General features: G+C 50.3%; 1 protein-coding gene across 1 annotated transcript in view; it reads left to right on the top strand.

The window, feature by feature from the left end:
* Umodl1 (uromodulin like 1) overlaps positions 1 to 12303 on the top strand; it is a 52792-nt gene extending 40489 nt beyond the window's left edge. The window contains exons 16-22 of the mRNA XM_038343550.1: positions 906 to 1225; positions 2871 to 3016; positions 3449 to 3685; positions 3912 to 4071; positions 4915 to 4993; positions 10882 to 11086; positions 12019 to 12303. Of these exons, the coding sequence (XP_038199478.1) occupies positions 906 to 1225; positions 2871 to 3016; positions 3449 to 3685; positions 3912 to 4071; positions 4915 to 4993; positions 10882 to 11063 (1124 nt within the window). The 3' untranslated portion in view covers positions 11064 to 11086; positions 12019 to 12303. The remainder of the gene's footprint in view (positions 1 to 905; positions 1226 to 2870; positions 3017 to 3448; positions 3686 to 3911; positions 4072 to 4914; positions 4994 to 10881; positions 11087 to 12018) is intronic.
* The last annotated feature ends 12398 nt before the right edge of the window (positions 12304 to 24701 follow it).

The raw sequence follows: 24701 nt of genomic DNA, 5'->3' as shown, positions 1-24701 counted from the left end.
AGGCTTCTTAGGTGCACACTCTCTCTCTCCCTGACCTAAAATGCCTTTCTTTCCTCTGCCAAACCTGTGCACTTAAAATTCCAAGTGCGACTCCAGCAGGCTGCCCAGGTGAGGATTTTTTCTCTTTGAAGCTACTTTTAGCGACTCAGGCCTTTTTCCTGTATAAACAGTTAATTTCCTGAGCTATGATCCTATGTTAGTTGAAACCAAGGTGAAGGGTAAATACAGAATATTAGTAGCCTGTTAAGTCACAGCAGGAAACCAGTAGATCACACCTTCCTGAGGCTGCTGTTAGGGCAGACATATTATAACCTCCTGTATCAGGCTCCTTTCTTATCAGTGACTACTGTCAATAAAGGAAGTTTGTTGGGGACTATTTCTATGTAGATTTTGGCTGTGAGAGCAAGGATTTGACTGAATTCTTTCACACTATGGCTTCATGGTGGGGGTGAGGTATCCAGTTGCCCTACAGGAAAAATCAGGTTTATAGGCTGCTGGGATATTATAGAAGGGAGAAATGCCATGATTTCACAAGATTTCTACAGAATTGACCGTGACTTCTCCAAAGGACAGATGTCCTCGTAGCTCTGCAGAAATGGGTTAGTCCAGGTGGAGTGTATGTATGTTTACCGTTCCCGTGGATAGTCCGATAGATCTGTCAGCTGTTCATTTACTGGATACTTGTGGGATCACCACACTCATTCACGCTTAGCACATCCATGGTTCTTGAGGACCAATGGAAGCCCAGTAGCCTGATCTGTGCAAAGTGTGGGGACACTATGACTGGAACAGGCACCTCCTGGGTATGGCTGCTTTAGAGTACAGTATAGGGCCTCAGAGGCCTGCCCTGTCCCCTCAGCCCCAAACAGACTCACCCTGAGCCTTTGTCTCCTTGGAACCTTCAGGTGGCTCTTCTAGCAACACAATCCAGACCCCAGGCCCAGAGCGGCCCCCTACCCCAGCAGGAACCAGAGGTGACCCTGTGCCAGATGCCAGCTCCGTGCCCCAGGACCCGCCCCTGCGGCTGAACCTGACCGACGCGGTTGGAGTGTCCTGCGAGATCGAGATGGTAGTCATTACCATCCAGAAACGCTTCCTGCAGCAGGAGGCCATACCCGAGGCCTCCCTGTACCTGGGGGAGCCCTCCTGCAACGTCAGCAATAGCAACAGCACACATGTGTTCCTGGTGGCTGGCTGGGGCCAGTGCGGGACCCTCGTGCAGAGTGTGAGTGCATATGGTTTCAAGCCACCTGGAGAAACGTCAGGGTGGGGAGGGTTTGCACCTGGTAGGGCAGCCAGCCAGGGTCTTCGCTCCTGGACCTCTGACTTCTAAGTGAGAGAACCCAGGAGAGGAAGTCAGACAGGCCCATGCCGTCACAGTCGGTACACTGGAATCCTGAAGAGATGCATGCCTCACATTGCAGAATTCTTCTGGTGCACAGGGCCCCGGGGTTGGCTGGAGTCAGGGTTTAAAGTACCCTCTGCACAAGCAGGATGGGAAGGGAAGGTAGGAAAGGAGAGAAAGTCAAGGAATCATGTGGGAACATGTGCGTGCATGAATGTGCGTGTTTATGTGTGTGTTGAATACATCTGTGTGCACATGTATGTATATGTATGCATGTGTGTTAGACATATTTCTGACACTGTGACAACGTGTCTGAGATAAGTCAACTTCAGGGAGGGAAAGGCGGACTTGGCTCACACTCAGAGGTTTCAGCCCATGGTTGGTTGGCTCCGTTGCTCTGGGTAGGAGAGCATGATGCTGCAAAGCTGCACACGTCATGGTGTCCGTAAATGGAATGGGGGGCAGAAAATGGGGGAGAGAGGGAGAGAAGAGAGAAAGATAGGGGAGGGAAAGGGGGAAGAAAGAGATGGGGGAGGAAGGAAGAAAGAGGGGAGGAAGAGGGGGTGGGAGATTGAAGAAGAGAATGAAGGAAAGAGGGAGGGGGAGAGGAGAGAGCGCGAGCGAGCACATTTGCTAAGATCCAAGTGCTCCTTCAAGGCCCCCCCCCATGCCCTAACTTACTCCATCTAGGCTCCGCTTTCTTTTGTTATTGTTGTTGTTGTTTGTTTGCCTTTTGGTTAATATTTTTGTTAGTTTGTTTGTTTTTTGAGACAGAGTTTTTCTGTGTAACAGTCCTAGCTGTCCTAAAACTAACTCTTGTAGACCAGGCTGGCCTCAAACTCACAGAATCCCCCTGCCTTTGCCTTCCAAGAGCTGGGATTAAAGGCATAGGCATGCACCACCACTGCCCAGCTAGGCTCCCCCTTTCTAAAGCCTCCTAGGTGCTTACAGATGAGCAGCCACCACAGGGGCCCTACACACCCCCAGCAGCCCCTTGTGAGCTGCTGTGTCTGAAGAGCATCCGTTAGGACACCAGCAGTAAGATCAGTATCTGTACCACATGCTCAAGTGTTCCCTGTGTGCCAGGCCCCAGTGTGTCAGTGCCTCTCGGAGGGACAGGATGCAGGAGCCAGCAGATAGAGGCTTAGGGTCACCTCTGTTTTCTAAGCCAAATGTCTCATTGACAGTTCAGTCCAGCTGGGTTTGGGGAATGCTGGGAGAAAAGGGAACCTGATTAGATATGGTGTGACATGGTAAGACACGGGTTGACTCAAAGACACAGCTGCACATATATGACGGCATAAACATAATTGATAGATTGGCCTCCTTTGGGTGAGTAGGATGGGGGCTATAGGTAGGAACCAATGCCCGACATGAAAATCTCTAGCAGGTGACATCAGGGGACACTTGTCAGGGCCATCACACTTCTAGGGATAACCCTCCAGTACCTGGAATATAGCTGCAGTTGGAACTGGGGCACACGGAGACCCAGGGAATCACTAACATCCCCTCTGTTTATGCTCAGAACATGACCAGCACAGTGGTGACGACCACACTGAAGAACGACCTGTCCCCAGAGGGCGTCATCCACCACCTGCAGATCCTCAGTCCCATCCACTGTGCCTTCCGCAATGACCTTCTGACCTCCTCAGGCTACACCCCGCAGTGGGGGTGAGTAGGAGGCTTCCTGGCCTAGATATAACCTGGGCTCCCTCTGGTACCTTTGCTTGAAGGCTCTCCAGGGTGTCTCTCCTCCGAGGGCTTTCTTGAGTCTGCCTACACAACTGCCATCTTGCCCCCATCTCTGCCCAAGTCCTTTGTAGGATTAACTAGAGATGCTTTCCCATCCGCTAGGCAGAACAACTTCTAAGGAGTAGCCTCCAGCTCCTCAGACTACAGCCCCTGCCATGGTAGCCCTCTCTCGAGGGCAACCGCCCACACAGAGAGGCATCTGGCTTCTTACTTGTAGTCAGCTGTGCATGCATCACCTCCCCTCACCGGGCTTCTTCCTTGGCTTCCGTGCCTCCCCAGAATCACCTTTAGTGGGGAGGAACGAGAAGAAAGGACTTCAGAAAGCAAGCCTCAGCTCACCTCTCCCCACAGGGTCTACACCATCATCAAAGACCTCCACGGCACTGGGAACTTCGTCACTGAGATGCAGCTGTTCATGGGAGATTCTCCCATACCTCAGAATTACAGTGTGTCTGCCAGTGATGAGATCAAGATTGAAGTGGGGCTCCACAGACAGAAGAGCAGCCTTAAGGTGGTGTTGACCGAGTGCTGGGCCACCCCCTCCAGCAACGCCAGGGACCCTGTCACCTTTGGCTTCATCAATAACAGGTAGAGCCACATCACCTTGCCCAGCCCCGTTGCCTACTTTGAACCCCTTGGAATTTCCAGGCAAATGCTGATGTGGCCTGGGTTTGGGGCCAGATGGAGCAGCAGCACCTGAGACTTTCAGGAGGTTGTAGGGTACCTGTGAGGGGCAGAGGTTCACAAGAGCCATGCCTGAGCAGCAGCCAGGGGAGCAGCTGACTTAAGGAGCCATGTTCCCTCCCTCCCTCAGCTGCCCAGTCCCCAACACCTACACCAGTGTGATCCAGAATGGCAACTCCAGCAAGGCCCAGTTCAAGCTGAGAATCTTCTCTTTCGTCAATAATTCCATCGTCTACCTGCACTGCAAGCTGCGAGTGTGTATGGAGAACCCCAGGAACTCATGCAGGATAGTAAGTGCTGGCTCCTTCCTCCTTGGGGGGAAACCCATGACCTAGAGCAACTTGGGGAGGAAAAGGTTTATTTTAGCTTATAAATTATAGCCTATCATCAAGAGAAGCCAACTCAGGAGTTTGAAACAATAATGATGGCACATGCTCCTTACTAGCTTCTTCCCCCTGGCTTGCTCCGACCTAGGAGTGGCACCGCCCACGGTGGGCCGGGTCTTCCTACATCAAATAGCAATGAAGGAATTGTCCCCACACACATCCCCACAGGCCAGTCCAATCAAGGCAAGTCTTTTGTAGGATTCTCTCTTCCCAGGTGTGTCAAGCTGACAACAAAACTAACCAGTCATGTCACCCAGCTCTACCCCAATCAGCTGTGGCAGGCTTCCCCTCCAGGGACATTGAAGCTAGGTGTAAAACATTATCTTAATATCGTATGAGCAATATGACTAGAACATCGCCAGCTATCAGCAACTCTAGTAGATTTTTCTTTCCTTGTGTGCAGCTTTTACATGGAGCTTAGGAATACTTTGCATTCTCGTTTACCCAGATTATATGCGTTCTTCCTTTGGGAGACATGCTTGCTACTGTACCCATCTCTGAGGGTGGCAGAGACTCTGGAATTTTTCCAAGTGACAAGCCTTTGGCCGTTAGCAGGCTGTGGATAAGAGACACGGGGCCAGATAATTCAGTCATTCCCCTTTCTCACATAGTAGGTCTTCCTGCCAACACAGTTGACTCCCCCTGACACTCACTGAGGAGCATGCCCCAGTATAGACCTGGATCCGTACAGTCCTCAGAAATAGGGCTACCATGGGTCGACTGTGAACTTTCTCTTGTCAAAAACAGAGCTGCAACGACTTCCGGCTGCTGAGAAGCAGTGAAGCTGAGCACCAGATGTCCTGGGGGCCTCTCCATTGCTCTGAAGGTGAGTCCTCCGGCTCTGGGTTTCAAAGGCGAAGAAATGATCCCAGCTGCCTAGTGTGCAGAGGGCCTGTTAGAAATAGGGGACTTTAAAGATTTTTTTTACAGGACTCACAACAGCGGCTAAAATACTCCTCAGGACCCTTGCAAGACTGTGTGGGGTTAAGATTGTCACATATTGAACAGGATTTGTTCCTCTTGGCCACCTGAGAGATGGGATCTACTTCTGTGGCCATGTTGTGGGGAAGAGTCCCAGATTTCAGAGGCTCAGAGCACTGAGTTTGTCGGGTGCTGTGACCTGAGTCCCAGGAAGCTGAGGACAGGAGGTCTTTGACCCTGAGTAAATATGTTCAGGGGATACAAATAGGGAGGGCCCAAGCTGCAAATAGACAGCTGCAAGTGTGTGTGCGCGTTCGCGTGCATGCATATACTCATGTGTGCACACACGTGTAATTGTAAAACCACATGAAAAAGCTGTTTAATTTAGAAGATAAACCAAAAGGACACTTCAGTACCCTCTACCAGATGATTATATCCATGTATTTTCAGGATCAAATTTTCCAAACACGTTTCTCCCCTCATACGATCTAATTATTTGGAAAAACTATGGAATTTACATGATGTGGGTACTAAGACAGAAGTTTCTAGATGCCTCCAATCCTGCCTCTTTTCTATAGTAAGAGAATTTTCAGACTTTGGCTGGCACGTGGTTGCCTGGAGTAAAAACCACAGCCTCCACCCTCCTTGGCAACTGAGTGCAGCTGGGGAGGTCAGCTCTGGCCAGTGAGGGGGAAAGAAAGCACTGACAACTCCAGGGGACACTCCTCAAGGGACATCCAGTGCTACCCCTGGCTACTTCCTTCTTCCTTGTCCCTTGGGCAGCCCATCTTCATGCCAGAAAGATATTTAAGCTTTTCTCGTTGCTCAGCCTAATCCTGATTGGTTTTCTTTTTGTTAATTTTCCCTCCTAGTCTTGTGCCTTTCTGTATTTTCCTGCATAACAGCTCTTGGGATCCAGGCTGAGGGTGGGAGCTGGGTTTCAGGTAAGAGAGCAAGGAATTCAGCAGGCAGGTCCTGGCTAGTGTGTCTCAACTGATGTTTTTCATTTAAGCATTGGGGAACTAAAACCTTGGGCACAGTTGCCAGGGAACACCCCTAGCCCACTAACTCAAATTGTTTTAGACCCAGGTGGTGTTCACAAATGGTTGCTGACCTAGGTTCTGAGACCCAGGTGAGTCTCCACAAATGATTGATGGCCTGTGTCCTGGGACCTAGGTGGGGGGTCCTCAAGCAACTGCTGGCTGAGGTTCTAGAACCAAATGCCTTTTCTCCACTCATTATCCTCTTTAATTGCTGTAGAGAACTGGTCAACCTGGGGCCTCAAGATGAAAGAGCATATTTAAATCACATGCTCTCATCAATAGAATGTAGCCTCTCCATTCATTCATAGATGTCAGGAGAAATGTCAATAGGATGTGAGAGACACTGGACTTGGGGTTAGTAGACTTGAGTTTGATCATAGGCTGATGCGTGAGCTGTGCGGTCTTCACAATACTATTGACTCTATCATGTCTATCCATCCACGCATCCTCTGTTCATCATCTTTCTTCCATCGATCCATCCAGCTACCATCCATTTATCATTCACCAATGTATCCATCTAGATGCCATTCATGCATGCATTTAACTTTCACTAATCCATCCATCCACACATCCATCTATCCATCTACCCATTATCGATTCATCAGTCTATCTACCATCTGGTCACCATACATGTATACAGACAGACAGACAGACAGACATTCCTCTCTTTCTTCCTCCATCCATTATGTGTCAGGGACCCTGGTTTTCTTTTGTAAGATTGTAGTTATAGCAGATTGCTCTGCCTACCTCCTGGAGTTGTATCTAACATGAAATACAAGTCCTTTGAAAGTCCCTAATGTGTGAGGCTCCTTAAATTTAAAATCTGGCTGATGATAATACTCTTGGGATGCTGGGCACAACACCTCTCATTCCTCATTTTCCCACTGGGAAATTAAGATATTTCCTACTTCAGGCAGACCATGGCCGACAGGCACTTCTGGGTAAGACTTGGTTGTTGCCTTTTGTAACAAGCAGAGATCTACACTGGACCTGTGCAGAGAGCATTGCCACAAGGGTGTGACTGATATGTCTTCAAAGCTCAACCGTCCTCCTGCTCACCATGCTTTCTTGTTGTTCTGTAGCTTTTATTTCCATAACATTCTCAGACGAATGGGTGTGAAAGCCACGCTCCACACATGGCACTTGCGATTGGTAAGGGCTGCTCTGCTGCAGGAGTGGAGGAGCTGCAGGGACAAGGAGCGGCAGGCTGATGTGTTCCCACAGGCTCTGGTCTCTATCCCCACTGCCACCATCACTTCCCCTTCACGGAAGCCTGAAACTCACCTTGAGATCAGGGAGGATGTATGTGTTCACATGGCTGGATCTGATCTGTTCACATGCCTGGACCTGGGCCTTGGAGGCAGAGCCGGGCTGCTCAGCATCCTCCTGCTTATCTTTGTCAAAGGGTCGGGACCAACTCTGCAGAAAGGGCTCCACCACCACCATCACCACTCTGGCCTATGTGTGCACAAGTAGCCTGAGCCATGGTGACAAAACACCTTGGAATGGGTGACGTATGACCACAGAGTTGTATCCTCTCACAGTCTGAGAGTCAGAAACAGCCTGAGACAGGGGTGTGGTCAGGCCCTGCTCCTCTGAGACCTGCAGCCAAGCATCCCTCCAGCCTCATCCAGGTCCCATGTGCTGTGGCCCATTTTGGGGTTCCCCAGCTATACTGCAGTTCTAGATACTGGTTCTACTGTGTGAGGGCCCAGATCCTCCAGTGTGGCCTCATCACTAGTCCCCCTACAATGGCCCTGTTTCCAGAGGAGTCCTGAAGTTCTTGGATTTGGGCTTGAATGTATCTTTTTATACTAGATCACATGACATAGAGGACAAACTTCCACGCATATCACGTGTTGACAGTCATAGGGGAAACACAGCCGTCTTTATCCTGAATATGTGCTGTCTGCTCTTAATCCCGTTTGGGACTCTCCTGTGGCCACGGCTTCTCTAGTTAACTATTCAACCTGCTTAGTTTGCATTGCTGAGCCATGGGTAGTGTGGGATGACTGGGGAATGTGCAAATGTCCAGGGCCATTACCCAGGCTGCTGGGCACTTCTGCAGTGTCTGAGCGGGATTCCAAGTACCAAGATGGCTTGCTTCCGCTCAGTGTGGGTCATATGTGCACTGGGAGGGCTTGCTTCCGCTCTGTGTGGGTCATATGTGCACTGGGAGGGCTTGCTTCCGCTCTGTGTGGGTCATATGTGCACTGGGAGGACTTGCTTCCGCTGTGTGTGGAGCCACGTGCGAGGTGGGAGGGATTTATTCCTATTGTTTGAGAACTAACTACACATTTGCCGGGTGGGAGGCCGGTATGGGTTGGTCATGCGTGTGCTGGGGGCTTTGCTGTTGGTCTCCATTTCCGCTCTTCTGTTAAGTCTTTTATCTGCTCAGTGTTCTCTGCTCTTAGAACATTTCTCCCTGCTCCATGGACAGACAGGGTCTGACTGCAAGACCCGCACAGGTCATACTGTGATGTTTGGGGCCTCACATGCCAGGGGACATTGTGTGTCCAGTTGTACAAGCATTTCTGAGAGTTTGCTCTCCATTGCAGACTTGGCCTACTGTGGCCCCAGTCATGGAACAGCCTGGCCTGCAGGTCCCACTCTGAGCCATGCTGACTTAGTGGCATGGCTACTAGTGATAAGGACCAGACTGGCCAGGCAGCACCAGGACAAGGACTCCTTGCTCTCAAGGGCTGACACTCTGGTCTGTCACAGTCTGTCCCACAGTGCCAATGGGGCCAGTCTCCTGTCTCTTCAGCATCCTCAATGCAGATTCCCCAGATGTGCTGAGAAGAGCCCCTTCTTGACCCTTGGAGGCTGGATTCTGGTGCCAGCTCCCCTGTATCCCCGGGAAGATGCCTGACCAGGCATGGGGACCCACATTTCTGGGGACATTTCCCAGTTATAGTTAGAGAATGGTACTTTACCCCAGCATGCCCAAACAAGGTTGTCTGGTTGAAGCTTTTTGTCTAGGTAGCTAAGCTGGAAACCCAGGACCACTGTAGGGCAACTGTGCTGACAGCAGCATCCCTTAGGCTACATCCTAGAAGACAACACGGTGTTCACTGTGGGACATGGAAGTCACGTGGGGAAGGGGAATGGGATCTGAGTCATACAGACAACCCAGGTTCTTTCCTAACCAGACCTTTCAGGAATGCTGGAGGTGGAGGGGATGGGGGTGACTGGGGCACATTCATGATCTCTGCTTGGATGTCCTTGACAGTGTGTCACACTCATCCACAAAGCACTTATGGGCCAGGGGCTGGTTGGTGACTTGAATCCTTTCCCTACAATGTGAGGTGTGTGTGTGTGTGTGTGTGTGTGTGTGTGTGTGTGTATGTGTGTGTGACTCCAGAGGAGGGCATTGGTGTCCTGGTCCTTCACTTTCTACCTTAGTCTCTTGAGGCAAGGTGGCTTACTTATCCTAGAGCTATGAGGGCAGCCAACCCCAGCCATCCTCCTGCCTCCATGCCCACAAGACTAGGATTTCAGGTCTGTAGCCTTTGTGTGGCTTCTGGGAATTTGGTTAGGTCTTCACGCCTACACAGCAAGGATGCTTACCTTCTGAGCCATCTCTCCCAAACCTGACAGTATTGACAGTATGGATATTTAAAGGCCTGGATGGCGTTCACCCAGCATTAGGTGGCCCCAATGAAAGAGAATGGAGTGGTACGTGGCACAGCAGTTGGAGAGAATGGCCTCTTCATCTCTGTGCTGTGCACCCCAAACAATTCTGGACCCTTTAGCAGCCTACTCCTTGCCCCTCTCCAGCCTCTTCCCTAGGCCCCAGAACCCTCAGTCTTCTCTCTGTCTCTGGTTTGTCTGTTCTAGAGAGTTCTGATGAATGGGTCTCATTAACCATGGTCCTCTGCTACCCCTTACATACCATCTCTTAGGTGGCATGTGACAACAGAGCTCTATTCCTTTCTGTGGCTTGATAATATTCCATTGTATAAGCTGGACATAGTGGGGCTCATACCCATAGTCCTATCTCATGGAAGGCTAAGGCAGGAGGATTGCTGAGACTGAGGTGACATAGTGAATTCCAGCCCGGCACACGCTACAGTGTGAGACTGTACCTCAAAAACCAAATAAACAGGCAAAAACCCAAAATCAAACAAACAGAAAGAAACTCCATTGTGTGTTTTGGTTACAGTCAGCCCATTCATTCACAAGGTGGTAGACACTGGGGCTGTGCCCCCACTTCACCTATTATAAGCAATGCTGCTGTGGACACAGTACACAAGCACTCATTAGAGATTTTTTTTCTCCATTCTTTGGGGTCTACGCTCTCCTGGACTTTTGGCTGCTACTCTGGCCTTGGATGGGTGCTGCTCTCTGATGTAGGTGGTATACCGGCTCAGCTGTGTCTCCGCATGAGGAGATAGCTGGCTCTCCAGCTGTGAGGGGCCCAAAGGCTCTGCACAGTCCTACCTGTGGACAGACGCTTCTCCTTGCATACTTGTGGGCTGAGCTGCTCTCTTGGGATGAGGGCCCCTCCCTCCCTCACTGACCCACAGGTACACACAGGGCGTTGCCTCGAGGGGCCTCAGACCAAATTCAGAGCGCGCTGTCCAGAAGTAGTGATTGAACACCTCAAATCCAGCGGCCGCCTGCGATCTAAGCACATCTTTTACCTCCTACCAGCTTCACAGTTGCTGGGCCAGGTGCCAGCCACAGGCACATGCTTCCCCTGACACGGCCCCTCCCTCTCTTACCCTGCGCCTGTCTTCACCCACAGGTGAACCTGCATATACAAAGCCAGGCCTGGGGACCCGTTACATCGTTATCATTGTGGTGGCTGCATTTACTGTGGTGGCAGGGGCTACGACCCTTCTGATCTTGCATTACCAGAGAATGAGGGGCAAATACAGTCTCAGAATCCAGACCGATGACTTCAGCTACCAGGTGTTCGCTCAGTAGGAGACCCAGCTGTCAGGAGATGGGTAAGCGTGAGCACGTCTAACGCTTCACCCTGCATCCATCACCTGTGGAGATGGTAGAGTGGGCTGGGCTAGGGGTAGATGCTGTGTGATCCCTAACTGACACTTCTCACTCCCCAAAGCAGCTGAGAGCAATGAGAGAGGGAGCAGGGACCATTTGCGGTCAGCAAAGAGCTCTGCCATTTACAGCATAGTCTCAGGATGCCAGAGGCAGTACAGCAATCCTGGTACCCACCCTGAATCTTGGCTAGGATGGTCCCCAGCCTCATCCATGAAGGTCTTGTGTTCTCTGGGACAGTCCTGCACGTCCCGGGAGTGCAGCTGGATCCACTGACACTACAATGCTCTGGCTAGCATTCAACTCAAAGGCCTTCCACTGTGAGGCTGTCCAACCTGTCAGTCGGCCGTTTTTTTTGTGTGTGTGTTTTGTTTTGTTTTGTTTTTTTCCCTGGGGCGGGGAGAATAGTGTGCTCCCACAGAGAGCAGTATCTGCACATAGTCCACACACAGCTTCCTATAGCTTCAAACCGCCTCTAGATCAACTAAGATAGCTCACACACTGCAGATGTGACAGGTCGCCACACTGTGCTCTTTAGTGATGCCCAGAAAAATCTGTCCATATCTGGAACAGACAAGTTAATTTTTTTAATTAATTTATCTGAGTGTAAGATCGGGGATCAGATGACAACTTACAGGAATTGGTTTTCTTTTTCCACCCAGTGGGCCCCAGGATTGAATTCCCATCTTCTGGCGCTTGGTGCCAAGTTCCTTTCCTCATTGAACCATCCCACTAGACCCAGAGACTTTTTTTTTTTTAAAGAATGCTTTGATCTATGGTTGGTGGATCTATGGCTGTGGAGCCCGGGGATGGACCCCTCTTTGAACTTCTCCTCTCTCTCCTATAGACTGATCCTGTGACCTCCTTCCTCACACAGGGCACACTGTAAATAAGGTCCAGTGATTAATTCATCAAGCATTGGCAGGACTCCACTATGGGCAGTGCTGTGTCAGCCCTTGGGGATGAGCCCCCATGATGACAACGACCTCTGTCTTCCGCCAAGAGGCTGAAGATGCAGAGCCGCACCCACCAGGCCAGTGACAGGTCTGCTGAATATGTGAACAGAGCGCTGGAGTGGCCTTCACCCTCAAGCCTAGCACAAACCCGGCCCCTCCATTACCCAAGCGACTGGCACAGCCTTCCCAGCTTTGACTTTCAAGCTGTCCACGGGGCCCTTGCTCACCAACAATTGCCTGACACGTCACATCTTCACAGACATTTGACAGTGCCTTTGATGCTCCTTCATGAATAAACCCATCTGGTAGATTCTCCACTGTCATTGTCCGTATGCAGACGCTCTATGCTCTCCTCAGCACACGCCTTTCACTTCTGCAGTGACCCAAGACGTCCTAGACGAATATGGGAAGCTTTCTGAGTGATAATCATGTGATATGTATGCACCACTCTTCCATGTGTCCAAGTACACCCATAGCCATTTATCATGGAATGCCATGGCGGGGAAGGGGTGATTTACCCAGCACACCACAGGAAAACAGGGAAGGGATGGGGAGGTATGTACCAGGTGAACAGGCTCTCTGCTTTGTTGATTTAAAAGACCAGAATTGGTTAGTTAACACCTAGGGCAATAGTGAGGTTAGCATTACAATGGGGTCTTAGCCTTTAATTGATATGCTTAATTCTGTCAAGTGTGGTTGTCACACAGAGTATTTAGGGGAATGGATATTTTGATTTATTGCATATTCTGGGATTAAGAATGATGATCAGGAATCTGTGTGGCTAGCTGATTTGGAGCAATAAATTTCTCCTGCACTGAAGTGTGACTGGCTGTGTTGCTTCCCATGTGGCGTAATTGCTGTGATAAGTCTCCCTCAGTACCCCCAAGGGCCAGATGGTTCTGTACCAGACACTCCAGGGAGTTGTTGGGGCTCCCCAAAGTCTCAGCCATTGGTTTGGATTTCATCTCATCACCTTCCACTGGCTGTTCTTGAGAAAACGTTAGGATCTGAGAAAACCCAGTTACCGAGCCCAGGACCCGGCTGCTCTTTGGAGTTTAAATTTTTCTTTCATGTTTCACCTTCGGTTTTCCTGCGGTCTCCGTCAACAGGCCATGTCCTGTTGTCTGTGCTTCCCATAAAGAGGGAAACTCGGCCTCCTCCTCCTCACTCACTCCTGGTGTATTCTGTATTCTTTGGTGAATGCTGCCTGAGCAGTCACAGTCCACCAGACCCTGAGCTCAGTTCTTCAGACAAGAGGGTAAGAAGGGCAGAAGTACCCAACCTTCGCAGAGTACACAGTTGTGTTGGGGGGGGGGATACTTAGTAGATCAGTAGAAAATGGGGCCAATAGCAAGTGATCAGAGAGACGTGATATATTGAAAGTTGTCCAATATCGTCTACCCACCCACCCAGCTACCAATCACTTTTTCACATATCCACCCATATCCTCAGCCATTCATCCTATCCCACCCACCCACCCACCCACCCACCCGTCCGTCCGTCCGTCCGTCCGTCCGTCCGTCCGTCCATCCACCCACCATTCATCCCTATAACCTAGGAGTTTTTGTTGTGTCTGTGTTCTTGTGTGGATGTATGGGACAGAATCCTTGCTGTACCTATTCACAGCCTAGCTGAAGAAACTCCCCATGAATGCACCGTGCATTCAATCAAGTCAAGGAACTCTCAGGAGGAGGGAGGCTCGTGTGCTCACATTCCTTATAAACACGTCCTTCAAACACATTGTTTTGGGGTGGTTCAGTTAAAGGGATTCAAGCCAAATAGTGCTGAAGTAGAAGGAATGTCCCTGATACAGATGTCACTCCCGACTGACTTCAGGCTTCAGAGCTCTTGGAGACATTAGTCCACACACAAGCAGTCAGGTCTCCTGTTGGTGGCAGAGACTGCGGGGGTTTTCTCACTCAGCACTCACCAGGGCATCCAGGCGGTGAGGCTCTCCCATTACAGCTGAGGACACGGACATCAGTTAAACGAGGCACACGGAATTGGAAACAAACTCACCTGCTGTCAAATCCATTGGCCTCCCCCCTGCCTCCTGGGGGAGAGGGAAGTGTAGTTGGAAGCTGCTTGTTTGCTTCCCAGCTGCCCAGAGCCGAAATAACCACACAGAAACTATATTAATTGCTAAATGGTTTGGCCAATAGCTCAAGCATATTTCTAGCTAGCTCTTACATCTTAAGCCATTTCCATTATTCTGTGTATCTCCATGTGACTGTGGCTTACTGGGCAAAGTTCCAGTGTTTGTCTCCTCCCGTGACTACAAGGCGTTTCTCTGACTCCGTCTACTCTCTCTATATATCTTTTCCAACCTGGCTATATTCTGTTAAGCCATTGGCCAAAAGCAACTTCTTTATTTACCAATGGCAATAAAACATATTAACAGCATACAGAAGGGAATCCCACATCAGGGGAGGAAGGCCGTGTGGGTTTCTGAATGTACCTGAGATGCCCAGATGGTGGTGGAGCTTCCCAAAGTGGTCATCCTTTACCTTCTGTGGTTCTGTCCAAGTTCCTGGGCATACTCACTGTGGCCCTGCCTGACACGGGGTCTCAGGGTGTGAATGGAACACAGTAGAGATCTGATGGAGGTCAGGGTCTGATGGAAGGTCTGTTTGTGGTAGAGGGTATGGTGGAACGAGGTCTGTTGGAAATGGAAATATCTAATGGAGGTGAGGGACTCATGGAGGAGGGCGTTATAGAGGTAAAGATCTGATGAAAGTGGGGGTCTGGCACGGCTGATTCTGATGGAGGTGATAGGTCTGATGGAGGAGGGTCTGATGGAGGTGATGGGCTAATGGAAAACCTCTGAGCGTTGCCTTGGTGCCTGGCCCAAGCTGCAGCTCTCTATCACGACCACTAGATGGAGCCTTGAGCCAAGTCTGCACCCAGGACTGTGCAAACCCTTGCGTTTCTGTTGCAAACGCAGCTCTGGCTTCTCTTGTTTGTTTGCTGGATTTAAGCCTCCTGCCCTTAAGTGAAGATGTATCTGAAGTTTTTCTGCAGGTCTGTGTCTTTTGGCATGGGGCCTTCAAGGTGACGCTTGTCTTTGAGAGAAGGACCCCGCAGTTCTCTTCGGCAGGCTGAGTTAGAGGAAGGGAAGAAGGGAATGGGACCTGTGTGGAGGGAGTGCTGACATCCACTTTACTCAGTAGACATCCTAAGTAAACAGCCCCCTTCTTTCCTCCATTTCCATTTCTAGGAGGAAAAGATGGTTGGGCAAGATTATTAGGATTTCTCATTCTTTGTGTCAGGGGTATTGCAGGGCCTCCATTCCAGCCCTGGCCACAATGGCTCTTGGTCTGCAATGTGACGTCATGGATGCTCAGTGCAGTGGCTGGCCTTGTAAGACCCCCCCGCCCCCAGAGCAGACCTACCCTGGTACCGCCCTTTCTCCCCGGACCCCCTCCCTTCCAGGAGCCTAGAGTGAAACAAGGGGCGGGTACCACCAGTCATGAATCAGGCTGGGGAGATAAGTGGACTCTGTCCCGCCAGCACCCCCTGAGGTGTCCCTGGGCAAACTGTTAGAGCCTACCCCTGCTGGGGCTTCCATCCTCAGGACTTCCAGCTACTGCCCCGGGAACCTTGGATAGGCACATGGGCAGCCAGGCTGGAACCAGGACTGGAGCCCTGTCTGGGGATGCCACCACAGCAGCCGGAGTAACCTCTGGCTCAGAATGTCCCCATGCTGAGTTCTGGAGCTGCTTCTGGGGAGGAAGTGGCCACTTGACCTTTCTCGGGGTGCCCATAAACAAGTTAACCCTCCAGGGCCTGGCTGGCTTCTCCCTGGGGAGGCCTCTTTTCTGCACCCTTTCCTTCCTGCCTGCTGAGCCACCATTTAACCACTTGCCATTGGGTCCCCATCCTAGCAGCACATGGCATTTCTTGGCACTGAATCCAATTTCTAATGGCATCCAGCTTCCCTGAGGAGCTGGGCTGCTGATGTATAAGTCAGATCCAGGGAATGGCTCCTGCTTCTCTTCCTCCAGAGTGGGTACCTTTACTAACTCAATTCACGAGAACAGCCATGCGTTGCCCTCTGTGCAGGTACATTGGACCTGCCCCACACCTTCTCACTGCCGTAGATGTTCACTAACCAGAATGGAAAGTGACCCAAACTACAAGGGTCCTCCTTAGAGCAAACACCAGGATACTTTGGGCTGTCACGGGGACCTCAGTTCCTCTCTGGAAGGTCCCCAGGCAGGTGTGGGCCTGGAACAAAGGTGAACATTGCCCTCCAAGCCTACAGGTCCTCTCTGCCAGGTGCCGCCTCACCTCACACCTGTAGCTAAATCAACTCTTGCTGGTGCAGAGTATAGGAGATGGAGCCTGGAAAGGAGGGCATTAAAGGATCAAAGTTGCCATCCCAGCTCCACTTGGCCTTTGGTCCCCTGGTTTCCTGGCTCTGACCACCTGCCTCGAGTTGACTGTTACCCCATCAAGCTTGTTTTTTTCTCCCAGGAAGCTGCTAAGCACACACACACACACACACACACACACACACACACATGCACCACACACACAGAATAATCAACTTCCTCTGACAAGAATATATAATATAGACCCCATCAAGATTAATCTTCAAAGGTAATTCCTTAAGTAAATTCAACTTGGGAATCTTATTTATTTATTTAGCATACATCTGGGGCTTTTCAAATCGTGTTTGAAGGGGCCCTTGATTCATGTTTGACCAACTTCAGCCATGAAACCAACCTCACCATCAATCCTGGTAATTAAATTTCCCTCCGACATTTTAAACTGAGTTTACAAATTCAATTTATTCCATTTGTTTTGTGAAGCACCTCAGCTGCCCCCATGTAGGGCCAAAAGGGCTGCAGAAAGCTAATGAGTCTGTTGGTTTTACTGGTGTGTAAGTGGGGTCCAGGGATGGAACTCAAGGGCCCTCCAGATGCTGGGCAAGCACCCTAGCCCGTGATTTCTCTGTATGCAGGTGGCTCCCAGGCCCTAGTAAACATCCCAGTTCTGTTTGTGACATTACTTTGTTCTTCCTGGTACCTTTTGACTCAGCCCTGCTAAACCACAAGGAGGAGCTCAAAATAAAGCTAGAATCATCCATGTGTGGCAGGCAGGAGCCAGAGGCGCTGTGAGGAGAGCCCTGCTATACCTGGCTCTTACAGGTGTCACAAACACTTTACACACAGAATCCACTGTGCAATCCATGTCCCTGGGCCCCATGGCAGATGTTTCTCAAGATCAGAGAACATACTCTGAGCCAGGGCTGCTTTCCCGTCCAAAGTATCCGTGGTTTCTCAGGGCACTCCACTGTACTAAGAAGCCTGCCGTGAGCTGCAGGTCCGGGGCCTGCATGTCCTGCGGAGGAGCCAGACTCCCAGGCCCTGTCCAGGCCCCTGCACATCAGTCTACCCTTCCTTCACATTAGCCTGGCATCTGCTAGGTACAGGCCATTTCTCTTCTGAATTCTCCCCAAGCTCCTCCCATTAGAGGGCCACGACTCCTACAGGACACATTTCCATTTGCTTTGCCAGCTTAGCAGCTCCTGCAGCTCCTGGTACCAGGGGGCTGCAGTCACTCCCCTCCCCTCTGGGCCCTGCTTTTCACCTAGGTACTGGAGATCGGACTCAGGTCCTCAAGTCTGTGTGTGTGTGGCAAGCTCTTCACTGATGGGGCTATCTCTCAGCCCTACGGGCAGGACTTTCCACGCTGACATCTATTGATCTGTTACCATGTGCCTGGTCGTGCCACATTACACATGACATATATTTAAGCTGCCCTTCACTCTGAAGGAACCCTGACTGTCTGTGACACTGGGCAGAGAGGAAGACACTGACTTGGTTATCCATGAGTCGCTGTGGTCCTGGCCTCTGTATGCGATAATGTTGGGGAGGGGGATGGATCCCCCCCGTAAAGCCCACTCCATCCTTGGCATCCAGGGTTATTACTGGGGGTCAGTCATGCGGGCACTGGGTACCTGAATGTCCATCCTTGGCTTCTCAGACTCCAGGCTCCAAAAGGTCAAAAAATATACAGCCTGACTCAGAGCCTCAGACATGTAGAACCAGGTGATCCCATGGTCCCTCTGCCAGCGGTATCTCCCAGGCCCAGGTGGACAAAGTAATGCTCATCACATGGTGATGTGGCCAGAGAGATTGGAGTCAAAGCCTGAGCCCTGGCAGCCGCAACAAATTAGGTCTGGCCATTTGTCCTCAATATGCCAATTAAAGACAGATAATAATGAAAAGCAGAAAACCGAGGGTTATTCATTGTGGCCACACTGGGAAGAACAAATAAAAGGATCCAGTGATCCCTCAAGTCTGTCTTTGGGTTGCTCACATGAGGTTCAGGTTTAAGAAAAGGGCAGGCAATGTGCTTAGCTAAGCAGTCTTGTTCAAGGCGTGGTCCCACCCACCATGGACTGATCATCGTCTGGACTCCAGTCTCTCCTGAAAGTTGGAGGAATTGTGTGAAATCTCTTCCTCGGAGACAAGGCTCTTGGGGAAATTTTAGTTCTTCGAGAGTCAGTGTCTCAAACAGTTTGACAGTCTGTGTGTTGCTCCCTGACGGAGCTCCCTGACGAAGCTCTCTCTTTTGCCAGGATGGCTACAAAGGACTTAAGCCTCATATCCCAGCACCCCTGAGGACCAGTCCCGTGACATGTGTAGGGTCTGAAGGGCACCCACCCTCTGTCACCTTTGCTACATTGAGAACATGTGGTCGGCAAGTGCAGGGAGCAAAGGCTTTCCCTCCCAGTGCTCAGGGATGTGTCTGCGCATGCCAACTTCCCAGATAGACGGGGGGCAGCCTCTCCAGGTCTAGGTTCCCCTTTCTGGGTGAAAGCATCATCCCAACCCAGACTAGGCAGAGCTGAACAAAGGGACAGGAGATCTTAGCTCGGGGACTTTCAGTGGCGCAGAGACTGTAAGAGGCTGTGAAGGGGAGCAGAGTTGTGTAGCAGACAGAACATAGTCTACATTGTACTTCTCGGGGCGCGGTTCTGAATATTCTTTTTAGAATAGCAGAAATTGCCATCAGACCAGCTAAAGCAAGCATGTTGGTAACCATGGTAACTCAACACTGGGCTGAGGCCTCAGGTGGCCAGGAGGAAGGTCCATGGGACCTGGGAGAGGGAGCTGTGGTGAATGGGTCAGACTGAAAACCTTTCCAGTCTTTGGGGCTAGAATCCCTGGTCCTCATGGAGTGGCATCTGTCCCCATTACACAAGATCTGAAGCCCTAGCAGTGACAGCAAATGGTAGCCATGGGTGCCCTCGCTGGACTCCAGGTGGGCAGGAGTCCTGAGAGTGGGGCAGTGCAGGCTTCCTTCTCCAAGGCTGCCCAAGCCCTGCTTGGGTATCTGTGTTTTCAGGTTGGTGTCAAGGTGTGAGCTGAATGATTGCGGAGCCCAGGGAATCAAGGTCTTCTCTCTGGATCTGGCAACATGGAAAGCAGAAACAGCCATAAAAGCCAATACAGTCGAAGGCTGGAGAGATGGCTCAGAGGTTAAGAGCACTGCCTGCTCTTCCAAAGGTCCTGAGTTCAATTCCCAGCAACCACCTGGTGGCTCACAACCATCTGTAATGGGGTCTGGTGCCCTCTTCTGGCCTGCAGGCATACACACAGACAGAATATTGTATACATAATAAATAAATAAAAATAATTTTTTTTTTTTTTAAAAAAAAGCCAATGCAGTCGAGAGGGAGAAAGATCAATTCCTATCTAGAGCATTCAGTGGGAAGCCAGTTTAACACACACGCTGACAAATTCACCAGCGTCTATAGCTATCTGTACAGTCACTAACTGGCCGTGCCCGGAATCCTTGTCCACACTGGCTTCAGCAGAACTGGTATGAGGGGATGTTCAGAAAAGCAGGCTGGGTTGGCAGGCCATGTCCTTATCCAGGCGGGAGGCTGGATCTGAGCCTTCTCAGCCCTGTGAAGGGAGATTGCAGCAAGAGTCTTCAGCGGGGCAGAGAAGCTGTGGTGCTCAGATATTCCCAGGGGGCATGGCGGCGAGCGACCCCGAGCCTTCACATCATCTCTGTGGTCCTGCGAACTGGTGTTGATACAGCCCAAGCATCTCTAACCCAAATGCCTGAAATCCATGATGTTTCCCCATCACTGTGTGTGTGTGTGCGTGTGTGTGTGTGTGTGTGTGTGTGTTCATAGGTGGGATAGGGATAGGGAGGAGTTTCTAGTTTGATAAACCAGTTATCCTGAATGTGGAACCATGCCTTAAACTACTGCGGGAAGCAGTAAAGCAGTTTCTTCTCTGCCATGGTGCTCTGAGCAAGACCTGCATCCTCTTTGCAGATTTCAAACCCCAAAGTGGGTCCTTCCTGTGGTGGGGATGGACAGTAAAGGCTGCAAAGGATGAGAGCTGGGTGCTGCTATCTGGCTTCTTAGGCCTCATCTCAAGAGGGCACTGGGGGCAGAAGCTCTGAAAGGGAGGTTATGCCAGGAAGGTCAAAGTGTGAAAAACAAGATGGAGTCTGGTGTCAACCCCAACAAAGAGTCCACAAGGGCTTCTCTGTGGGATCACCTGACAGTAATTCGTACAGAAAAGGATCAGGACCCCGAGCCCTGCAAAGGCCACCACAGCCTCACACAAGGACATTTGCCAGCAAAGGCCGTCTGAAGTTTGACCACACCCACAGTTCTCTGTGGAACTTGGATTCCTGTGGAAAGGCATTGTTCTCCCAAATCGCTGTCTGTGTGCTTCCTACAAGCTCTCTGGTAGTTTTTTCCAGAGTGTAGAGGCAGCCATCCTGGGGAAATAAGGAACAAAACACACATTCCTATCCCCACGGAATTTGGTACAGAATAGGAAATACTAGGCACATGAAGGCAGCCCATGGACCCAGAGCTAACTGCCAGAGATCATCAGAAATGGGCTGTGAGAGGTGGGGAGGGGGAGAGTATTTCTGGGGGCAACTAGGGAGGCCTGCATTCTGGTCTCAGAGCTTTCCATGGTGGGCTCTCGGGGATGGACTTCTCTGGGAGTCTGGCTATGTCTGCTAGGTCAGACCTTCTTTTGCCCACACTGACCGAGACACTGAATCTCTGAGCCTATACACCTGTAATATCCAACAGGCACCCCTTGAATTTTGGGTAATAATGTCTTAAGGTTTCTCTCACAGAGCATTATGACTACAGAACACAAAAGGGACCCTCCTCTTTTCAGCCAACCGCTATGGCCTTGGCAAGGCTGCAGGGGCACGGAGGGCGGGTCTTACTGGAACTCTGGGTGACAGCAAAATGCCTGAGGCCCACGAGCGCACAAAAATCCTCTCCTGAAACTTTGGATGACCCCCAAATACAATGCAAGTGTCCACTGTCCAAACTGTAACTCCAGGCAAACCTTCCCTCTTTCCCAGGGCCTCAGCTTCCTGCTGAGAAAGCTGCCTGGCCCAGTTCCACTCAGAGGCAGCCCCCAGCCTCTGGCTCTGACCCTGTACTCATTGCCCCTGCCCACCAGATCTGCCTTGAGGCAGGATGAAGGGGAAACCTGAGACTGCCTATGGCAGCTTCTCTCCACAACCAACTTTTCCCCAAGTCTATCCTGCCAGCCTCAGGCTTAGTCTATGGATTTTTCTGGACACTGAGATTCATACCCTTGACCCAGAGAGCACTATGGGTCACTGCCCTGGCAGGAACTAGAAGGGGAAGGAGGAAGTCTGTGCAGACGGATGTGTGGGTGTGTGGGTATGTGGGTGATATGTACCGGCCCTGGTTTTTATTCTCTTGCTCTCACAGCTGGTGTCCCCACCTGAGGCCAGCCTCTGGGGCCTGGCAGCAGCTGTGGCTTCCATGCCACCCTTACCCATTCTCTGGTGCAGATCCTGGCGAGGCTGCAGGCCAACACGGAATACGACAAGCATGGTGCTTATGTGCACCCCCAGTGAGTTCCAAGTACCCAGAGTTCCATCACAGCCAAGGACACAGGTCCATGTGACCACACTGTGAAATGGCCACACCCGAAGATGGCTTTCAGCTCATTGCTAGAGGACAAAGATGAGGACAGAAACAACAGCCCGACTGGCCCAGGGCCATGAGCTAGAGAAGGCAGCCGGCCCACTGCTGCCTCTGCAAACAATGCACAGGGGCAGGTTCTGGGGACACTCATGTGCTGAGGCTACACTAGGAAGAGGCCCTTGGTCTCCCTGACACCAGCATTGAGGACTCAGCTCCGTGTGCCCCATGGCTCACCATGATAGCCCTTCCCCTTACACTCCCATTTAATCCCACAACCATCAAATGAAGTCCCTCTGCTGCCCCTGTTCCCAAGGCTCTGATAGGTCAAAGTAGGAGGGCTGGCCCAGACCCTCAATTTGTCCCAGAGCCCTGCCATGTCACAGGTGGGAGTCTAGAATCACATGGAAGAGAGAGAGAGAGAGAGCCAGGATGCTACAGCCAAAGACTACAGGTTCAGGGGAGGGGTTTGAAGAAACACACAACTGTCTTCAACTTCCCAAGATGAGCAGTCTTTGGGGCTTGCTGGCCCATGGTCAAGAGGATAAAGTGCTACACTCCCTGGAGGGATGCTGGGATCCAAATTATGGTCCTCTAGAAAAGCAGCAAGTGCTCTTGACCTCTGAGCCATCTCTCCAACCCCCACTCTACTTATTAAACAGTGTGTGTAATTTATAAATTATAAATAGTCACTTCAATCATAAATTTGTCCTGCCAATTAAACTACACAGAATTATTGCAAGGATTTGTGTGTGTGTGTGTGTGAGCCAAACTCTTGCATTATCAATTCAACTATGATTTGACAATTGTTCACAATACTGTAGAAGCCCAAAGCTGAAATGGCATAGTGGGGAGGAGTGTTTGTAACTAGAGCAGGCTGGTTGGTCCACATTAGCTAATACTTTGCTGTTGTATTCCCAGACTCCCGAAATAACGACACAGAAACTGTATTACTGCTTGGCCCATTAGCTCTAGTTTATTGGCTAGCTTTTACATCTTAATTTAACCCATTTCCATTATTTTATATTTTACCACAAGGGTTGTGGCCTACTGGCAAGGTTCTGGCAGCTCCATGGCTTCTCCCTGACTCCACCTCCTTTCTCCCAGCATTCAGTTTAGTTTTCTCCACCTAGCTCTACCCTGCCCTATCAACAGGCCAAAGCAGTTTCTTTATTCACCAATGTATTCACAGCATACAGAGGGGAATCCCACATCACTTTGCTCTTGATTATGAAGAAAAGTCTTGGTAATTTCTCTGCTAGTTTATTAATCGCTGAGGCAGGAATACTTAAATCTCCAACTCTGATTGCTTTTAAACTTTGTACTGAATATGAAATATCCCTCCCAGTCTTAGGTGGTGAATGTTTTGTCCTCCAGATGGTGGCACTATTTTAGGACAGTCTGTTGACTCTAGGAGGTAGGACCTACATGGGGGAAATGAGCCGCTGGTCCTCAGTCCTTTCTTCACCTTTTCTGTTCCCTACACAACATGAGCTGAGAAACCTTCTTCTCCATGCTCTGTGACATGTGACATTGTGACATCCTGCCTCAGTATTTGCTAAGAACAACCAAAGACTATGGGTTGAAGCCTCTGAAATCGTGGGCCCAAATTAATCTTTCCTCTATTAAGTTGCTTCTATCAGATATTTTATCATAACTGTGATAAAACTAGCACATAAAATTGGTAGCAGGAGTAGGGTCTGGCTAGCTGTCGAGCATCTTTCTTGTTGTCCAGACACAAAGTATCTGAATTCTTTTTGGTAGACCTAGTACCCTCACAGCCCATCTTCTTCATTAATTTTTTCTCTTCCTCCCATGGGGGCAGGAAAACTGATGAAAATAAGAAAGGAAGAATTGATTTGGGGCTCTGAGTTTGAAGGCATCATGCTGGGAGAAGTTATAATGGCAGAGGCTTGAGACCGCTGGTCATGTTGTACCCACAGTCAGAAATCAGAGAGCAATAAATGCTTATAACCAGTGGACTTTCCTCTCTTTAAATTCAATCCTGGGACACACACGCTGCCGCCCATGGAGTGGTACTGCACACATCCAGGGTAGAATTGGATTTTCCCATCTTGGTTAACTCATCTAGGTAATACTTCACAGACCTGATGAGAGGTTTGTTTCCATGGTGATTCTTAATCTCATTAAGTTGATATTTGGGATTAACCACCAGCCCTTCTTTGTGTGTACTTTGGACATGCACCCTTCTGACCAAACTGTTTTCAAATCCTTCTGTCCCTGTAAATTCTCTCTATAAACCTGACTAAGAGCAGCCACTGAAGCCCATGACACAGCCCAAAGGCTCCACTGCCTCGAGATTTCTGACGCCACTCATTAGTCCGTCTGATGTGGGAGAGTCTTCTGTTTGAGTTGATTTCATTGGCTAATAAAGAAACTGCCTGGCCCATTTGATTGGCCAGCCCTTAGGTGGGTGGAGTAGACAGAACAGGAAGAAGGAAGTGAGGTAGATGGCTCAGTCAGATGCTACGCCTCTCCTAAGTTAGACAGACTGCCATGCCTCTGCTCAGAAGAGAGACGCGATGAAGCTCCAGCCCAAGATGGACGTACGCTAGAATCTACCTGGTAAGGCACCACTTTGTGGTGCTACACAGTTTATTAGATATGGGTTAGACAAGATGT

Source organism: Arvicola amphibius, chromosome 9, assembly GCF_903992535.2.
Source record: "Arvicola amphibius chromosome 9, mArvAmp1.2, whole genome shotgun sequence".
Lineage (NCBI taxonomy): Eukaryota > Metazoa > Chordata > Mammalia > Rodentia > Cricetidae > Arvicola > Arvicola amphibius.
This window is presented reverse-complemented; position numbering and strand designations above follow the sequence as displayed.